This window comes from Ambystoma mexicanum, chromosome 6p, assembly GCF_040938575.1.
Source record: "Ambystoma mexicanum isolate Mex_15411 chromosome 6p, UKY_AmexF1_1, whole genome shotgun sequence".
NCBI classification, from domain to species: Eukaryota; Metazoa; Chordata; class Amphibia; order Caudata; family Ambystomatidae; genus Ambystoma; species Ambystoma mexicanum.
In genome coordinates, this window is record NC_090935.1 from 863,477,482 (window position 1) to 863,496,368 (window position 18,887).

At 47.5% G+C, this 18,887-nt stretch overlaps 1 protein-coding gene across 4 annotated transcripts in view; it reads left to right on the top strand.

Annotated features, from left to right (window-relative positions):
• Positions 1-18,887, top strand: part of FER (FER tyrosine kinase) — a 2,139,903-nt gene that overhangs the window by 1,995,234 nt on the left and 125,782 nt on the right. For all 4 annotated transcript variants that reach the window (XM_069625479.1, XM_069625480.1, XM_069625478.1 and 1 more), the window contains one exon: positions 475-629. In XM_069625479.1, the coding sequence (XP_069481580.1) occupies positions 475-629 (155 nt within the window). The remainder of the gene's footprint in view (positions 1-474; positions 630-18,887) is intronic.

Here is an 18,887-nt window from a genome sequence, read left to right on the forward strand (position 1 = left end):
GAACTATATTTGAATATACGTACTGTGTTACTTGAATTATTACGCGTTGCACTGTTTGGACTCATTGCAGCTCTAGACCACTCTCACACTTTTCCGAGACTAAGCTTTGACTGCTCAGCTACCTTATCTTGATTGTGTTTTCCCATAAATAGGGTGGCCTCCCAAAATCTTCCCACCAGGGGCTGATTTTGGAAATCCATCTTTACATTGTACACTATTGTAGTTAAACAACAGTTCTCTTTCTCAGATTCCAGTTTTGATTTGTTATTTGTAAGCTTTCTGTTCAGTGTGCTCCTGGTAACCATAGAAATTGATGGGTGTTTCATTTCCCTCTCATGATAGACATGCTGGTGTGATTACGCAAGTGACCCGAGCAGTTGATCGTCAGAAGCATTTTGATTTAAAATTGGCATATGTTTATATAAATATGAAATCAGTTTGTATTCTGAGTTTTCTGTTGCCTTTTAACCATAGGGACCTTGCAGCAAGAAACTGCCTTGTAGGGGAAAATAATGTTCTGAAAATCAGTGACTTTGGAATGTCTCGTCAAGAGGATGATGGCATATATTCATCTTCTGGCTTAAAGCAAATTCCTATCAAATGGACTGCTCCGGAGGCTCTCAATTATGGTAAGACTACATTGTGCATTAAATGAAATCAGCACAGCACACAGCAGAGAAATGTGGTGTCGATCATAATGGTTATAAATGGCTATAATGACAATTATTAGAATAAGCAGCCTCTTTTTTTCAGCTTCCCAGTTCTGTGCATGACCATGCCAAATAATGTATTGTTTTTATCAATGTACAGTGAATATGTAATGATATGCAGACTTTCTGCCGATGCAAAATCCTTTTTTGATGTGAGAACTATTTAACGTTCCATAGCCTCTTAATAGGAAGTCAAACAGTTGGCTCACTGTTTACTTTTTTCTTTTTACTTGCATTTTGTTCTTCTTTATGGAGCAGAAACTATTGTTATGGTCAGTGGTTGATGGTGAATGGGTATACATAACACAGGCACCTTAGTAGTGTGTACTTATTGTCATGCATTCCTTCCTCCCAGAGAGTTTTCATCCTAAAAATATCTTCTCTTACACCAGCTGTCTTGGGAGGCTTTTTTAGCCACCACGGCTCCCGCTGGCATCCGTGACACTGAATGTGGCTTTATGAGCAGTATGGGCATTATATATGGAGACAGAAGGACCCTGTGACCTCAATTACCTTTCCTGCACACTCATTACTTTGATCCGCTATCCCACTAGCTTTTTCTAACAGCTCAATGCCTAATTCTTCTAAGGCCTCTTGCATTAATCTCAGCAGGGACTGCGGGAGACAGATGTCCCATTGTGGACCCTCACATGGTTAGCCTTTAGTGTTTCAGCGAAGAGCATAAGGAGGAGAATTGAGACTCTTCCCAGACTGAGCACTCCAAGACCCTTAGGAAGTGTGCCTCAAAACTCTACCTCTTCCTCCATAAAGGTGGGCGGCAAACCTTGTCTTATGTTATTGTCTTCAGAGTCTTTCAATCAAGATGGCACCGGTTATTGAGGAGTGTCCCTATAAAGACTGCTCCCATGATGAATACTGGAAAGTGAAGAATGAGAAGCAGCCCAGCAAGAGGTCCTGCTCGCCTAGTGACACCCTGAAGCAGAGCACTGTCCCTCCAGAAATAGTCATCACTCCCACTCAATGGACACTGATGACACATAAGAGTCGTCGCCACCTACGCTTAAGGTAGCTTTCCTCACTAGCTCTTCATTTATGTGCAGTGGGGAGAGTCAATGTACCAGATGCCGAACATCTTTGCCAAGTGGCTAGCTCCAGGTGCTCCGGTCTCTGTGGTGGTGGTGAAGCCAGGGCCCGCTGTGCTTTCCTAAGCCAACATGCACGTCATTGGGCCAAGGCTGCACACATGCTGACCCGGTTTTGGCCCTACCTGTGGAGGCTGCCCGTACCGCTCTTCTACACCTTCCGACATCAAAGCTCTGGCACAGGCTTTATCCACTTTGGCAACTGTACTGGTGAGCACCAACATCTCACTGCTGGAGTTTCATCCTGCTTGAATGAACTAGTTCTTTTTGGAGATGTTCTTTGACGAGGATGTGAAACCCTATGCCATATGGTCTGGAACCATTGAATTCTGGAGAGGTGGAGGACTTCCCTGAAGAATGTTATGGTCAGAATGAGGTACTGATACTGATTGCATTGGATTCCTATTTGCACAACACCAGATGGCTAGCTATGTCTCCAGAATTTGATTGTTTGAATTTCCTCAAGCCTTGAACCTTTGGAAGCTCAATATGTCCTTTCAAAGTATTATTGCCGAAGCAGTCGACATTCTTCGATTGTCTGCTCCTTCGAAGCCCATGGTCCAGTAAAGCCGTACTGACATCTTGGAACATAGAGACGACTCTTCTGTTCAACTTTGCGGTTGCTGCCTGTGTGAAGGCAGCTTAACTGAAGAATACCTTGGCTCCATCTGTGGTTCTAGACATTCCCAAAATGCATTGTCCGGCTCCCATGGACCCAGCTTTGTACTTTTACGTCCCATCCCCTTTCCTCCATACTGTAGACAGGAGACAGAACCTTTTTCATCAGAAAAATCTTCTTCCCCTTTAAATTTAGAGGCGCATGCGGGCGTGGCCCTGGGAGCATGCACTCGCCTGACTCCGTCCACCAGCGCCACTCCTCAGTCCCCTTTTCCGCATCCATGGGAACTGGCCGAATTCACCAGCGCTCCTGGGTTTGGCTTCGGCGATGTAATACCACACGCTCTTCCCCAGATATTCTTCTATCTTTGTCTTTTTCTTCTCAATTAGGTACTTGGTCCTCGGACACCACGCTCCTCCCCGGCGCATGTCGACTTCAGTGGGCTTCAGCATGTGTCCAGCCTACGAGGGGTTCTTGCCTACGTCCGATCCCTGTGCTCTTTGCCTCTGTTGCCATGGCTCGAACCACTGCTAGGAGGGTTATTCTGCGTGCAAAACACTAACCCCACGTGCACTGAAGAACGGGCCTCGCTCGGTGGCGGGAGTTCTTCCAGAAGTCACCTCCGGAGGACCTAAAGGACTTCGTCAAACATTGCTCGAGGCCAAAGGCACCCCGTAAGGGCGACTCCTTCCCAAGGAAGTGTCAGACCCAGAGGAACCTCTCGGTTTCCCACACCAGCACACGTACCGAGGCTAGTCCAGCTAGCGGCCTTACGGCCAAGGGGTCTCTGGGTCCTTCCGGTTTTAGTGCTGAGGGAGCGCAAGGTTCTTTTACCAGGGTTACTCCCGAGGGGCAACGCCCTAGTACCGCATCATGTCTAAGGGGGCGCCTTCACGCAGCACTACCGGCAGCTCAGCCGAGGGCAATATGCCTTCCAGGTCCCGTTCTGAGGTGCTGGATAGGCCTTATGTACCAACACCAAACGTCTTGGGGAGGCTGGGTCCAGTGAGCCAGGTACCACGTCTTCGGCACGTGGCACGCAGCTCGACAAAATGGCAGCCGCGCCAAATAAGTTGGCCGCTCGTCCGTTACCTCCCCTAGGAACGGAGCGGATAGAGGAACGAGTTACAGGTGGGACTGATGTCAACCAGGTACGTGTCCTACATCTTATCCATCAGCAGTGCAGGGGAGGTTTCCACTGCACCCCAGGCATAGTGTGCCCTGGTCCCAGCAGCCGCCAGCCACTTCTTCAATATCACCTTGACGTATGAGCGCGATAGAAATAAAATATCAATATCAATACCTCCCACCTCTTCAGCCTCAGAAGACAGGTTCTTCGAAAGGTTCCTAGTGCTGATGCGAACTCCCTAGATGGGGCCATCCTTCAGGATACCATCCGGGACATGCTCCCTCCGGTCACTCCACCGGCACCCATAGTCATTCCTCCTATGAATCTGGCGCCACAGGCCCCAGCCGGCTCCTTCGATTCCGGCTCCCCTGCCTCACACAGTACAGGCGGTTCCACACCAGCCTCTGGCTTCGGTCTCTACACAGCAGCCCACATCGCCCAGTACTCCACCTCCCCCTCCGAGCGCCCTGGTGGACACTGATGCGGAGGAAGGCCCTGACACGCCCTCTTCAGCCAGGGCCTCCCAAGAACGCCTTGCAGGTTTGCCAGAATATTTGGGTCTTCCTCAGCCCGAGGTAGAGCATCCCGAGGAGGGGGTCTTGGCAGAAGTCCTCACCCTAAGACCCCCTACCAAAACGGGTATCCCGATGCAGAAAGATGTTGTTGCCCTGGCCAAGAAGGGGTGGCTCAAGCCACACTCGGCCCAACCTGTCAATCAGTGCCTCAATGCCAAGTATATGCAGATGGAGGGGGATACACTCTTGCTTTCGGTGCATCCTCAACCACACTCATCCGTGATCGCTGCAGCATCACTTTACTCTAAGCCTCAGTTGTCCTCAGCCACCTCCTCCTCGACACTAATAGGCAAGGAGGAGAAGATATTGGAGGCGTACGGGAAAAAGCTGTACTCCAACGCCTCGTTGCACCTGCTTCAAGCCAACGCAGATGCCATGCTGGCAGCCGTTAACCAAAGGCTCTGGCAGGAAATTGCACACTTCCTCCCGGAACTTCCGGCGCAGAGTCAAGCATGCTTCAAGGCCGGCCTAGGAGAAGCCAGGCTGGTAGCGCAGAACATCATGGAGTCGACCGTGGCCCACATCTATACCTCTGGCCGGGCCATCTGCACCGCCACGGACATGAGAAGGACTACCTGGCTCCGGGCTAACCCCCACGTCCAGGAAAGCATATTGGACCTTCCATTCAAGGGTAGTGACCTCTCCCCACTCCACCATGGATGAGGGATTAGATAAAAAGAACAGCAGCTCACAAACCGCTACGTCTTTATCTATTCTTATGAAGAGCTCTGACAAGCGGCGGGAGTTTGGCAGGTTCCGGGGCTACCAAGAACGCAGGTCCGGATACGGATAACCTGACCATTCTTCAAGTGGAAACGACAAAAGGGGGAGCAAGTGCTTTTTCCAATCCCCCCCCCTCCTCCGCAACAGCCTCAGAGGGAAAGAAGGCATGACAAGTCCCTTTGGATCCACGTGTCTCCATTGGGTGGCAGGCTTGCCTTTCACGTGCAATTTTGGTACCAGAACTTTTCGGACCCCTTCCTCTCCTCCCTCCTCCCCTCCTCTCCCACAGATTGGGACAGCAACTCTGTTGGCGGAGATCCGGTCGCTCGTCGAGAGCCAGGCTGTGGAAGAAGTCCCAGCCTCCCAGCGAGGATTGAGCCTTTATTCCAGGATTTTCACCATACAGAAGAAGAACCAGGCTGGCCTGAGAGTTGTGTTGGACCTTTCCACCCTCAATCTCTCCCTTCCTCTGCAAAAATTCAAGATGGTTACCCCAGTACTCATTGCGGATAAACTGGACAGGGGAGACTGGATGTACTCCCTGGATCTGAAGGATGTGTATCTAAACTTCCCGATTTGGCAGCCGCATCGTTCCTTACTGCAGTTCAGGATCATGGGCTGCCATTTCCAATACAAGGTGGTACCCTTTGGCCTCAACTCAGCTCCCAAGGTATTTACCAGGTTAATGAATGCAGTGGCAGCCCTTCTTAGGGCCCAGGGCCACCATGTCTACCCATACCTGAATGACTGGCTCGTCCGGGCTAAATCCCCAGAAGCGGTTCACCATACCACCTCCGCACTGATGAACACACTTGACGACCTGGGGTTCACTAGCAATCTCAAGAAGTCTCAGCTGCAACCCACGCATACCCTGACCTTTCTGGGCCTCATCTGGGACACAAGCTCTGAGAGAGTCTTTCCATTGGAGGACAAGATCGCGGCCATCAAGAGAGCCACTTCTCACTCCCTCTCCAGGAATGGCGGCGGTCCTGTTGGCCATACCCCACACAAGACTCAAGATGAGGAGATTGCAGCTGCACTTCGCAGCCTCATGGAATCAGGAGATGGTCTCCCAAGCGGAACCAGTCAACATTCCTCCCTTACTTTTACATCCTGTGCCCTTTCCTCCATACTATATGGGCGTCCCTTCCAAGGGATGGGAGACGGAACCTTTTTCACCAGAAAAAATGTTCTTCCCCTTTAAATTTAGAGGCGCGCAGGGGCGCAGCACAGGGAGCATGCACTGCCCTGACTCCTCCCTCTGGTGCCACACCTCAGCCCCCTTTTCCGCGTCGCCGGGAACGGGCCAAATTCACCAGCGCTCCTGGGGTTTGGCTTCGGCCATGTAATTCCACACGCGGATACTTCTCTTTGGTTTTTTTTGTCTTATCTATCATGGTCCTCAGGCATCACGCTCCTCCCCGTCGCATGTCGACTTCTACAGGGTTCAGCAGGTGTCCATCCTGCAATGGGCTCTTCCCAACTTCAGACCCCCACGCCCTCTGCCTACGTTGCCTTGGCCCAGACCACGGTTAGCAATCATGTTCGGCGTGTGACTCGCTGTCCTCGAAGAACAGACTAGCTAAGTGGAAGTTTCTTTTACCGGGTCTACACCCGAGGGGCTCAGCCCTTTTACCGGCACCATGGCCGTGGGCTACGCCCTAATACCGGCAATACGTCCGAGGGGCTACGCCCTAATAACGTAAAAAAGTCTGAGGGGGTGCCTAAAAACAGCTCTACCGACCCTCGGGTTGAGGGGGTCACACCTACCGGCCGAGGAGCAGGGTAGGCCTCGTGATCCACACGCAAGAGTCTTGGACGAGGCCGGACCCAGCGGGCCAAGCAACACGTTGCAGGCACGTGGCAGGTAGCTCGACAAAATGGCCGCCGCGCCAGAAAGAGGCACCCGTCTGACGCCATTGCAGGAATTCGGCGAAGAACGAGTGTCAAGGTGGGACTGGCCTCAACCAGGTACGTGGCCTACAGCCTACCCCTCATTTGCGCAAGGCAGCTTTCCTTTGTGTCCATATGGACGGTATGCAGCGGCTTCAGCAGCCCCCGGCTACCCCGTCGGCACCCCCTGCCACCTCTTTGGCCAGTGAGGAGTTGCTCTTCGAGAAGTTCCTCAGCCTCATGTGGTCTCCTCAGATGGGGGTTATCATCAAGGGCAACATCAGGGAAGTCATCCCCGCCATGCTAGCGGCACCACAGACGCCTCCATCAGGTCCCCAGACCAGCCGGCTCCACAGCCAACTCTGCAACCTCAGCTGCCTCAGCGTCCGGCTGCGGTCCTTGTACCCCAGCCTCTGGCACCATCTACTCCTCTTTCTCCACAGGATCCTCCAGATCCGCAGAATACAGATGAGGAGGAGGATCCGGACACGCCATCCTCAGCCAGGGCCTTCCATGAACATCTTGCTGGCCTGGCGGAGTACCTGCGCCTCCCCCAACCTGAGGTTGAACAGCCGGCAGAGGGGGTTCTGGCTGAAGTCCTCACGCGACGCCCCTCTGCCAACACAGGGATTTCCACTGCAAACAGATGTAGTCTCCCTGGCCAAGAAGGGTTGGCTCAAGCCCCACTCGGGCCAGCCAGTCAATCAACGCATGGATGCAAAGTACAGGCAGATGGAGGGGGGAAACACTCTTGCTCTAGACCCATCCTCAGCCACACTCCTTGGTGATCGCTGCGGCATCACTATACTCCAAGCCTCAGTCTTCCTCAGCCTCCTCCTCTGTGGCACTGCTAGGCAAGGAGTAGAAGATCTTGGAGGCCTACAGCAAGAAAATCTATTCCAACGCTTCCTTGCACCTTCGTCAGGCCAACGCAGACGTCATGCTGGCTGCCGCCAACCAAAGGTTATGGCAGGAAATTGTGGACTTCCTCCCAGAACTCCACACCCAGTGCCAATCACGATTTAAGGCGGGGCTAGCTGAAGCCAAGCTGGTGGCGCATGACCTCATGCAATCCACAGTGGCTCATATCGATACCTCATTCTAGATCTACCGTTTGAGGAGGGTGACCTCTTCCACTCCTCTACGGACGAAGAGCTGGACAAAAAGAAAAACAGCCCACAAACAGCAAAGTCTCTATCCATTCTTACAAAGACCACATGCAAATCGTACACCCAATCTCAGCAGTGCTTGCAAAAGGGTCGTACATATGGAGGGTTCTGTGGCTTCCAGGAATTCAGATCCAGGCAGCCGGACCGCTCAGCGTCTCAAAACCGGCGCAAACAACAAAAGGGGGGAGGGTAGTAAGGGTTTTTTCCAGTCCCCATCCACAGCGTCAGCCTTTGAGGGAAAGAAGGCATGACACGCCCCTAACATGATTCGGGTAAGACTACAGGGAGCATGGAGAAGAGAGCTGTAAAAACAGAATCTTTGGAGAGATCTGAAGGAAGGATAATACTGTGAATAAATGCTGCAATAGTTGAGTTTGAAGATTTGGTTCACAAACTTTTGTTTTGGGTCCATCCTTAAAACATTTTGCAATGTTAGCATAGCGCAGCCAGGAGGCTAAAAGATTTTGCAAGAGAAGGTGTTGCAATCTTTTGTTGCCCATGTATTCTGTGACTTTACTTTGTAGATCAGGGAGTTACAAATAAGAGGCAAGGACTTGTAAGTTTATTTTACTCGCTTTACGGTTTAAACTAGAGCCAACTCCGATGTTAAAATACCTACCAGAAACTTGCACTTTTGTGTTGATCACATTCTTTACCTTAGGATTGCCCTATTGTTTCCAGTTCTTCCCCTAGAATCTGTAAATAATTATCAAACTCTTATTGCGCCTGGAGAGTGTTAAAAAAAATTTAAAAATAAATAAAGAACTTGCTGTCCAGACACCTTAAATTCATTTTCACACATGTCGTTGCTCGGCTGCAGGCACCATGCATGAAAAACTAAAAACTTGAGGAGACGTATGTGTCCTCCACAATAAATGCCTCTGGATGCTGGTCTGCACAGGCCAGCAGAAAGCAGCAGCAGGCTGATAGCTGGTGAATGCCGGTGGCCAGGGATGCACAGCTTCCTTATCCTTTGTGGTGCTGGAGCTGCTGGATTAACAGAGAACAGTGGGGCAGGGACAGCTCCTTTCGCTGCTGGTGCTCTGGTTTCAGTGGCGTGATGATGCTGGCCCAGCTTGTGCTATGGCTGGTAGGCAGACATGTCTTTCCAACTGTCTGCTCCTTCTAAAGGCGCCAGAGCTGCCTTCCTGAACCCCTTCTGCAAAGTGAAAGTCACATGAGAGGAAAGTCACTTCCTTCAGTAGCCAGGACTGCAAAGTCATGTGGCATTTTCATAGTTTGTGTATGCGTGTTCATTTCTAAGCAGTGCGACCATGTAATATGCGAGCTTCTCAGTACACAGTGCATAAAGATCTTATTATATGATGTATCTATTTCTACATGTAGTAGATATTCAGTGTATAGCATACATTTTTAATGGACATTATTTGTGTTTTACAACTGTGTATTTACGAATTTTCAGTTTAAAGTGTGTCTTTTTCCATGTAGATGCATTTTAATATACCAACTATCTCAGTATATAGCATAGATGTCCCACTATATCGTATATGAATTTCAGTAGGATGTGTATATGATACGTCTCACTACATATAGTTAGTTGATAGTTTGATATGCAATTTATGTATTTCACCCTTTAAATATGCAATATATGCATCTCATCATACATTGAATGTATCTCCGTGTGCATTGTGTATATTTCAATATATGTTGTATACATCGCAACTTACTGTATTTACATCTCAGTTTCCAATGTATGGACCTCAATGTAAAGTGTATATATTTCAATGCACAATGGATGGATCGCAATATAGTGTATATTCATTACAGAGTGCAATGCATTATTATTAGGGCATACATGTATTTCAATATATAATGTATGCATCTCAATGTACTGTATGTGTGTGCATATATATATTTATATATATATCGATAAACAGTGTACGTATCCGAATGTACAGTGTATGCGCTTATATTTCAATATATGATGTACACATTTCAATACGCTGTGTATACAACTATGTTTAAAATGTATGTATCTCAGTGCATCGCTTCTATATTTAACTATATAATATATGCATCTCAATATACTGTACATCTGAGTATTAGATATGAGTATTAAATATATGTATCTCAGTGTGCAGGCTGTAGGTTTCTGTATACAATGGATGTATTTGGATATGATACATAACATCTCAGTATGCATTGTATACATTGCCCTGTACAATATACACATTTATGAATCTTGAAGTAAGTCACTAAAGGCCCCCATAAAATCCTGTGACTTTTACAAAGTACATACTAGCCTCGTTTCTCCATTTGTTTCAACTGCACAATGTAACTGATGTTTTCATTCATACAGTTGAAAGTGTCCAATGCCGTTTTAACAGTAGGCGCTTTGTTATTATTAAACTGATCTCTTAAAGGTTGATTGGCATAGACATGAATTACATTTACACGCAGACCCATCCAGCTTGATTATGTTCTTAATGGTTTCTTAGAGATGGGTAGCTAGCCATGCCTATTTTACTGTATGCTTCTTCTATGCCCACTCTATCACATTGACTTTCTTTATACATAAATTCCTTTTTAGTTGTATCCAGTGAATTACATTAATGAAAAGTGTTCAATTACATCCTTCCAAAGGCTGAAGCAAGTTGATATATAGACAAGCAACCTAATCTCACCAGCAGCAGCGCAGTCAACATCCATAATTACAGTCTATTGAGTGGAAAAGCTGACAACCCAGCTGGAAACTGTATTTTCTTTTGTTGTATGCTGAACCACATGACCTTATTCATGTTAACACAACTTAAAGTGTACCCATAATTTTAGTTTGTGTGGAGAACGCAAAAACAAGATAGCAGCTCCATTTTAAAATGTTTACGTCTATATTGAACATGCAAAAGGTAGTTTGGGGATTATAGGCATGAACACAAAGTCTACCAAAGCCACAGACTTTTAGAGTAAGATAAAAATCGGAGTAATCAAAACCTAGTCAAATAAACAGGGATTGAATTTGATTAGTGGGTAGATAAGGTATGACGGAAACATATTTAGGAATGTCTTTTTAAATTACCTATACCTTTTGCAGTGTAAAGGAAAGCAGATGGACTAAATCTAGCAAGATAAACCTCAAAGAATCCTTACCTTAAGGTGAAAGCTTTACAGGCATTGGATGCCTCTAATTGGCCAAACTTTGCTGCTCAGCTGTGTCCAGTCAGGGTTGAACAAGGTAGACCAAAAATATGAAACTATGAAAAGTAATTTGCTATGAGAAAGTTATTTAATAGAAGTTCATTTTGACTGTTGGTCACAACACTAGTTCTGTTAAACAATAGAGCATCATTGGACAAAGTATTTCATAAGGATGTATGGTAATGTCTGGCTCTTGAGGAAAGGTAGAAGTCCTCGATAGTGAAAAACTGCTGGCACTATCCTCTTTAAAAAAACGGCGGTCCCAGTTAGCTCAGTAGAAGATATCAGTTTCTCAGGAACACATTTTAAGAAGCAATATCGCCACTACGTGATTACTTATCTTGTGTTGCTGATGGTGACTGAACAGCATAGCCCTAGGGAGAGGGGTTACATAGTGTTAGGAAGAATTCTCTGTTTAGGCTGAATTTCCTAACCTAGTGAGTCCCCCAGCGGCTTTGCTGGATTTTTGGGGTTTATTTTTTTCTCCTGCCAAGAGTGAGACTCTTTTACCCTCACTCTTGGACATGACTTGAGAGTGTTTCTGTGACTTGCTATGTGCTTATGGGCTAGGGGGTAATTTTCCCCATAGGCCATCATTGGTTTTTGAATGTGTGTTACACAGCACCCTCAGTGCAGTAACACAGGGGTGTCCTAGAGACCCGCAAACATAGACTCCACACCCTGGGACTGACTACTGTCTCCCTGGGTCTGTAAAGTTACCATTGACTTTACTAGTCTTAACTTAGGAACTTAACCAGTACAAACCATCTTACTGTGGAAGTACTGGTAGGGGCAATTAGATTGCCCCTGGGTCTGTTGTCGAGGGGGTACTGTCCCGTCCCCCCTCGCCGAGTTCTGGCTGGTGGCAGTGGATACCACGGAAATATTCCACCAGAATATTTCCCAATGGGATTTCCCATTGTTTTTAATGCACCACTTTTTCGTGCAATGTTAAAGATACCGCCGGGTTATTTATTTAATATAAATTCACCGGTTGGGATTTTTTGCCAGAACTCGCCGCCAAAATGGCGTCTAGGTTCACTTCAGTAACCCTGAACCCGAGTCGAGCCTTTGTTCCACTTTTGGCGGGCTTCTGCACAGAAGCCCTCCAAAGTGGTGCCATTCTGTCTGGGTACCACAGGGGGTGCGGGAGGGGGTTTAGGCACCCTGGACTGAGTTGCCTTGCCAACTCATGTCGCACTCTAGTGTGATTGGCCCAAGTGGTGAGCCACCCCGCTCACCATTTAGCATGTTTGAGTGACAGCTAGGCTGTATGAATGGGGGTTTGCTGCATAAAAGCAGGGTTTTTGGGACTGGTTCTTCAGAAGTCGCCACAGGACCTAAGAAGCCGAAGAGGGAGAAGCCGAGCCGACCTGCCAATACAACACCACCGGTGAAGCCCTGCAGAACCGTCTCACCACTTTTCCCGACGACAGAGGAGATCTCCCGCCGGAGAGCCTTCTTCCCTTAACTGGTGGGGACAACCAGTTGCTGCCTACTTTTCGCTGTCCCGAAGCATCTCGTGGCCGCCTTGCCTGTGCAAAGCACCCTGGCAACCGGGATACCACTTTTTACCTCAACCGCGAAAGAGGGGTAAAAATCCTTTGTGACCGGAAAACTCCACGGCTGGCCTCTTCCCTAGTAGTGCAACGATCTGCAGCTTTCCTCCACGTCGGGATCACCTCTTCCCCTGGACGACGCCGCGACTTACACCCCCTACCAGGAACAACTACCACCGCTGGAGGATCCTTTCCACTTTTAAAGGTACTGTGTTCCGCCCGGCCTCCCTTGCCACCGATTGTACGGGGTAGATTTAGCCCCGGCTCTCGAACCTGGGTAGGTCTGGGACACCCTAACTAAACTTTCCAGAACCGTAGTAAAACCTTTTTCTCTCACCTGCAAAGACTGATGACATTGTGTGATCTTGGGCACATTTTTCGCCTGGCTCCCTCTAAAGCGGGCCCCGAACTAATTCTCCTTGTTCCACCATTGACTGTCTTTGCTAACCTTATGTGAAGAGTGTTTTACCTTACTGCTCTCTTTATTTCTGCCTTTTCCCTCCCTTTTGGTAATACTTGTTGGAGTGTCATCTAACGTTAAGCGCTCACCTCTGTTTGGAAATAAGTGGGGTTAACTTAGAATTGTCCAACAAATGATTAGGGATGTACATATGAGTAATAGTAACTGTGTTTGACTTTCTTATCTTTTCTATTGTGCTAGTGTAATTTATGAGTGTACCTTTAATAAATAAGTCTATACTTTTACACCTAGCTCTGGTCAGTGTTTGCTTGTGCTACTGTGCCTCTGTACCTATTATGTATCCTCTGTATACCTCCTAACTCTTCTTGAGGGAAGTCTGATTGCTCAGCCACAGCTACCACAGTGAATCTGTGTGGTACAGACTGCTACCAAGTGGCTTTACTGCCAACACCTGTAGACTTAAATCTTTTGCAGTGGTCCCAGAGGGAACTGCACAGGTTTCTGCCTAACACATACGTTCAGTGATCTTGCATGAACTTTCTCATGAGAATCCCTATGCATGTTGGAATAGATATGGGGAAGCTTTTAGATGTTCTGTGCTATTGTGCCAATCTTTTTCCATCTTTATAATTCAGGACTAAACTGCACTGGAGCCCTTCACCCATGTACATTGAAGCCATCCTTGTTTGGCCTGCCTGTCAGAGTGATGGGAGCCCGTTGTGTTTTTTAAACACGCTACATTATGAATAGAACAAAATGTATGCAAGGAGGTAAGTAATCTTAGTGCAAAAGCTTGGCAAAAATTATCCAGATGAAACATACCCCCTACATTTTTGTGTTTTTATTTTTCTAACCTTTCTGTGTTTTTTTAGGAAACGTTTGCAAACAAGAGGTATTTTTCAAAACCAACCGGGTTTGCTAAATAAATGTTGCAATTTCCAAATTATTTCTTCTTGCATTCAGATCTTGTTTACAGTTCTAGGGATGGTGTCATATGGTTCATGCTGTTATCTGGCTGGGCTTGGTGTAAAGTTTTCTTTTTCTATATTCAAGTTCTTGTGTTTTTTCCTGAAGCTTTATGGCCCTAATTTTGTTTAACTCACCTTCTACTTCTTACATGTTCGCTAATATCTCAGTATCATAAAACCACTGCATATCAGTATTTGTCAATGCCATTTGTAATATTGTCCAACATACAGTGCGCCCTTCGCTGTGATAAGAAATTCTGGGTCTCGCAGAGCAACCTCCAAGGAATGCATTTCTTTTTACTCCTTCACCTACAAGTTTAAAGGCAAAGTAACAGCACCTCTCCATACCCTCTACCACGTGACGCTAGACACAAACCTTACTACCCATGACTAGGTATTAGCCATACCTAATGTGTAGCATGATGTACTACCCTGAACAAGAAACACTCAGGGCCCGATTCATGGAATTATTTGTGTGGAAAATCAGATACTTTGACGCGAAATCGCGCGCACGCGCCTGCTCGTCGATTCATGGAACACAATGCACAGGTCTTACCTGTAACTTGCGAGGAATCCGCACTGGTCCAACACGTAACTGCAACACCACAAACTCCTTGTGCGAGACTCCAGGCCCAGCCAGGTCTGCGCAGTCACCTAAAAAGGGGGCGGAACACGTGGAATGGGGAACAACAGGCAGAAATGTGGACATTACGAGGGAAGGCCCACAGAAAAATACTTGCAACGCCCATACGCGTGCAAAATAACTGTATTCATGGCATTTTAATAGGGGTCACCGGCGTGCGAAAAATACGTGCAAATCCTGAAACACGTACGCCACGTGATAGCTGGCATAAACATCAACGCATACACAAACAAATGCATAAAAATCCAGCGCGATCAACAACCGCACGTAGACAGCTACGATGAATGTACTATTTCTCGAAGCAGTGATTGTGGGACACCGCAGGAGGAGGAGGATGGCCAGGGCCCAGATTTTTCTACAAAGGACCAGCCTTTTTGGGATGTCTGATGACCAGGTCTATGCCAGGTATAGGTTTCCACCTCATATCATTTTAGACCTGGTCATTGAGTGGGAAGATGACCTTACATCACCCACCATGTGCTCCCAAGCACTGAGCCCCTTGCAAAAGGTGCTCACTGTTCTGTATTTTTTGGCCACTGGGTCATTTCAGCGGACCACTGCCATTGTTGGGGGCATTTCACAGCCCATACAGTTACGCTGCCTACACCAGGTGTTGGCAATAATGACTACGCGCCCCTCAGTCCGCAGACACATCTACATGCCCAGAACACTGGCAGAAAGGCAGGCCGTGGTCCAGGAGTTATATGGGGTGGCACACTTCCCCAAAGTGCTTGGTGCCATTGATTGCACCCATGTTGCTCTGCACCCACCTACGGCAACAGAGCAGATTTATCGCAATCGGAAACATTGCCACTCCATCAACGTGCAGGTTGTATGTGATGCCAAGGGCATCATTATTTCAGTATATGCTAACTGTCCCGGCTCCACCCATAATAGTTATACATTCAGAATATCACCCCTACACCGGGCCATGGAAGCTGGGAGGCATGGCAACACATGGCTCATTGGTGAGTATAAATAGCCATGCACGTGCATGCATGTCAGACACAGACAAATAGACACCAATGTCAAACATTCTCACCTTTCCAGGGGACAGTGCCTACCCTCTGAGCACCTACATGACGACGGCAATACGGAACCCCGCAACACCTGCCCAGGTAAGATGCAACACGGGCTATAGTGGAGCACACATTCGGAGTGCTGAAGTCACGTTTCTGCTCCCTTGACCACTCTGGTGGTGAGTTGCTATATGCACCGCCACTAGTGTGCAGGATCATTGTGGCACCATGTGTCCTGCACAATGTTGCAACATGGTGTGGCGTACCCGTGGACATGGTGGTGCCCCCACATCCATGCCGCTTACGTATTGCTGGGCAGTGGGCACGTGGATAGGCTGCCCGTACCCAGCTTGTGGCTACTTTTTTTACCTAAGCCCCATCCCCTACGGAGTACACACGACCATGCCACATTTCAGGTGCCATTCAATGATGACAATGGGCCAATCAACAGTGCCCAAAAAACACCCTGAACATGTGCCCCAGGAAGTGCAAAATTGTGTGCATCCCTTACAACTTAAGACATTGCTCTCTTAACACCACAAGTAACACAATGACACCACTACCAACATGACAAACCTTCATTTAACTCACCTCTGTGTCACTCAACCCATCCATGTCATGTAAAAATCCCATCATACTGTGTCACGGTATGGCACATCATGTAAATGTATCTACCGAAATGCCTGATGCACAAGCCTAGTTTCTCAAAGAGCTCACGGATGTATGCAACAAGGGGTGAAAACGAACACTTGTACAGAGCCCTGGAATCACTGAAACCCTAATAGTCAGCTGCCTCTGTGCATGTCAAACAATCAACAGTGTTGGCAACAGTGATTATGTTTGATGATGAAGCAACAGTTTCATCAAGTGCATGAATGTGCCATATTGCAAGGAGCGAGGACAGGGTGGAACAGACAGACACCGTACCGACATGGTGCAATCAGAAGGAGCAGGTGCACAGATGTTTACAGGGGTATGGTATTCGAAGGCCTTGAACAAGTTATGGGGTGTTTCAAGTAAGTCCAGTCAGTGGATGCTCAGGTAAGTGCAGAGAGATGCAACTCTCTCGGGTCATTCCCCAAGTGCAGTGATGATGATACTAGTCCAGGTCCCGGAGGCAACTGGCCCAAAGATTGCTGGGGGTGAGAGGGTCGTGTGAGATGTTGAGATACATCAAGCAGACAGTCATCAAGCAGCAAGGACAAAAGAATAGAGAGAGTGAGAGAGCAAAGGGATCGCTTAGCAGGGAAGAGGAAGAGGGTGGGAGGGAGAGAGAGAGAGAGAGAGAAGTAAGAGTAGAAGATGAAACACATGAGTAGTTCCTGGAACTTACAGATATGAGGCCCCAAACAGAGGGTGACAGGATGGGTATCCCAGAGGTTGGCCCCTGCTGACGATAAAGATCCCCTCCAAAAATTTCCATCAATAACTGGCTCACCTGAAAAATGTCGGAGTAGCATGATGAAATGGCTCTGGAGGGTCAGCATTGAGGTATGCTTATTTTTAGATAGGTATTATGCAGGCCCCACAAATCCCTGTGTACAATGCATACTTTCTATGACTCAACGCTTTCAGCCATGGCTAGCTAGTGGAGGACAATCAGTGGCAGACAGATGTGGTCCCTGGCCTTGACGTCAGGCATAATACTTGAGGTCTTGTTCTGAATGAATTACACAGGGTGTGGATTTGAAGTATGGAGTCTGAGCAAGAGGCACTTGCAGTAGTGCAGCCTGCCTAAAATCAGGGCTGTGGAGGCGGTGACCTGCTGGTGGAAAGTGAGAAAAGGTGCAGTACCTCAGAGGAGGTTGCACTTCCAAGAGATGACTGAAATGGGACATGAGAAGGAGAGATTTGAGGCAAACATGACCACAATCATTAATATCTGTGCAGATGGTTGTGGCTGCACGGCCAAGGGAGTCTGGCCACAGAGAAAGTGGGAAAGCTGGTTCTTGGGCCACAATGCAAATGAACCCTGTCCTGCTGGCGTCAAGGCAGAGATTATTTGGAGCACACCGTGACTAAATCGTGGACAGTCCGATATGCGTGATGAAGATGATGCAGCTGAGGGTAGCATTAAATAGAGTACTGTGTCATCCACATCACACTTCAATCCAGAGGTGAAAGTGCTTATCACACATGCAAAGTCAGCCATGTACACGTAGAATCACCACAGGGGTAGCTAACATCCCTGTTTTGCAGACTGTTAGAAAGAGCCATAGAAGAATGAAAGCTTTAGTTGTGCACGTGGGATGTGTGGGCAGAAAATAATCCGGTTAACCACACAATAGATCCCTGAACCCTGTGCACCATACACACAGTAGTGTACACAAGCTGTATTCGTGAATGACCACAATTAACAGGCCTGTTAAAACTGTAACCTTACATAATGATCAATGTAAAAGAACATCTTACCTGTACCCTTGACATGCAGTTCACACTTCAATTAGCGAACATGAAATAACTATCATTATCAGACGTAAGGATCTGCAGACAAAGAAAAACATGAAACATTGTCATGTCCCACATAAATACATAAAAATACTTCAATCCACACGGGCACCCCTCAATGAACTGAAACACATGCAAACCACAAGTCCCAATTCAGCTAGTAACATGTGACCCTGCACACATGCAGAAACACCTGTACACTGCATGCAGTACAAACTCACAGTACAAACACTCACATCCAACAATTCCTCACACACTGCCTGTCCACATCAATGACATGCAGCAAATGTGCATGCAACACATCCACGATCATTACACGTTGTCACATACACAATGCACACTTCACTCCACATGCCGCATGAAACTGTGAAGACAGCACATGTGACGAAAATGTTAACAAAATAAAATATGGGAGACCCTCCGAACAATACCAATGTCTGGATATCCTCCTGCGTATTATCGGGACATTGCACTCCACACAGTCATGGAAGCACACTACAATTAACAAATGTGTTGCACATAGCTCAGGCATACATCCAATATGTTAAATGTTAAAGGTATTTATATCACGTACCGTCACCAACGGAGTTGGTCCACAGACGCTCTGGCGGATCTGTAAAGAAGGCAGGCGGGGTTGGGTTAGTCGCGAGAAGAGGGAGTAGGAGAGTGAGTGAGAGAGAGGTGGTGTGCTGTTGGCGGCTTCAGTTCGGTATACACTGTGCGCTGAGCTTTGGTGTAGGTATTGTACCGGA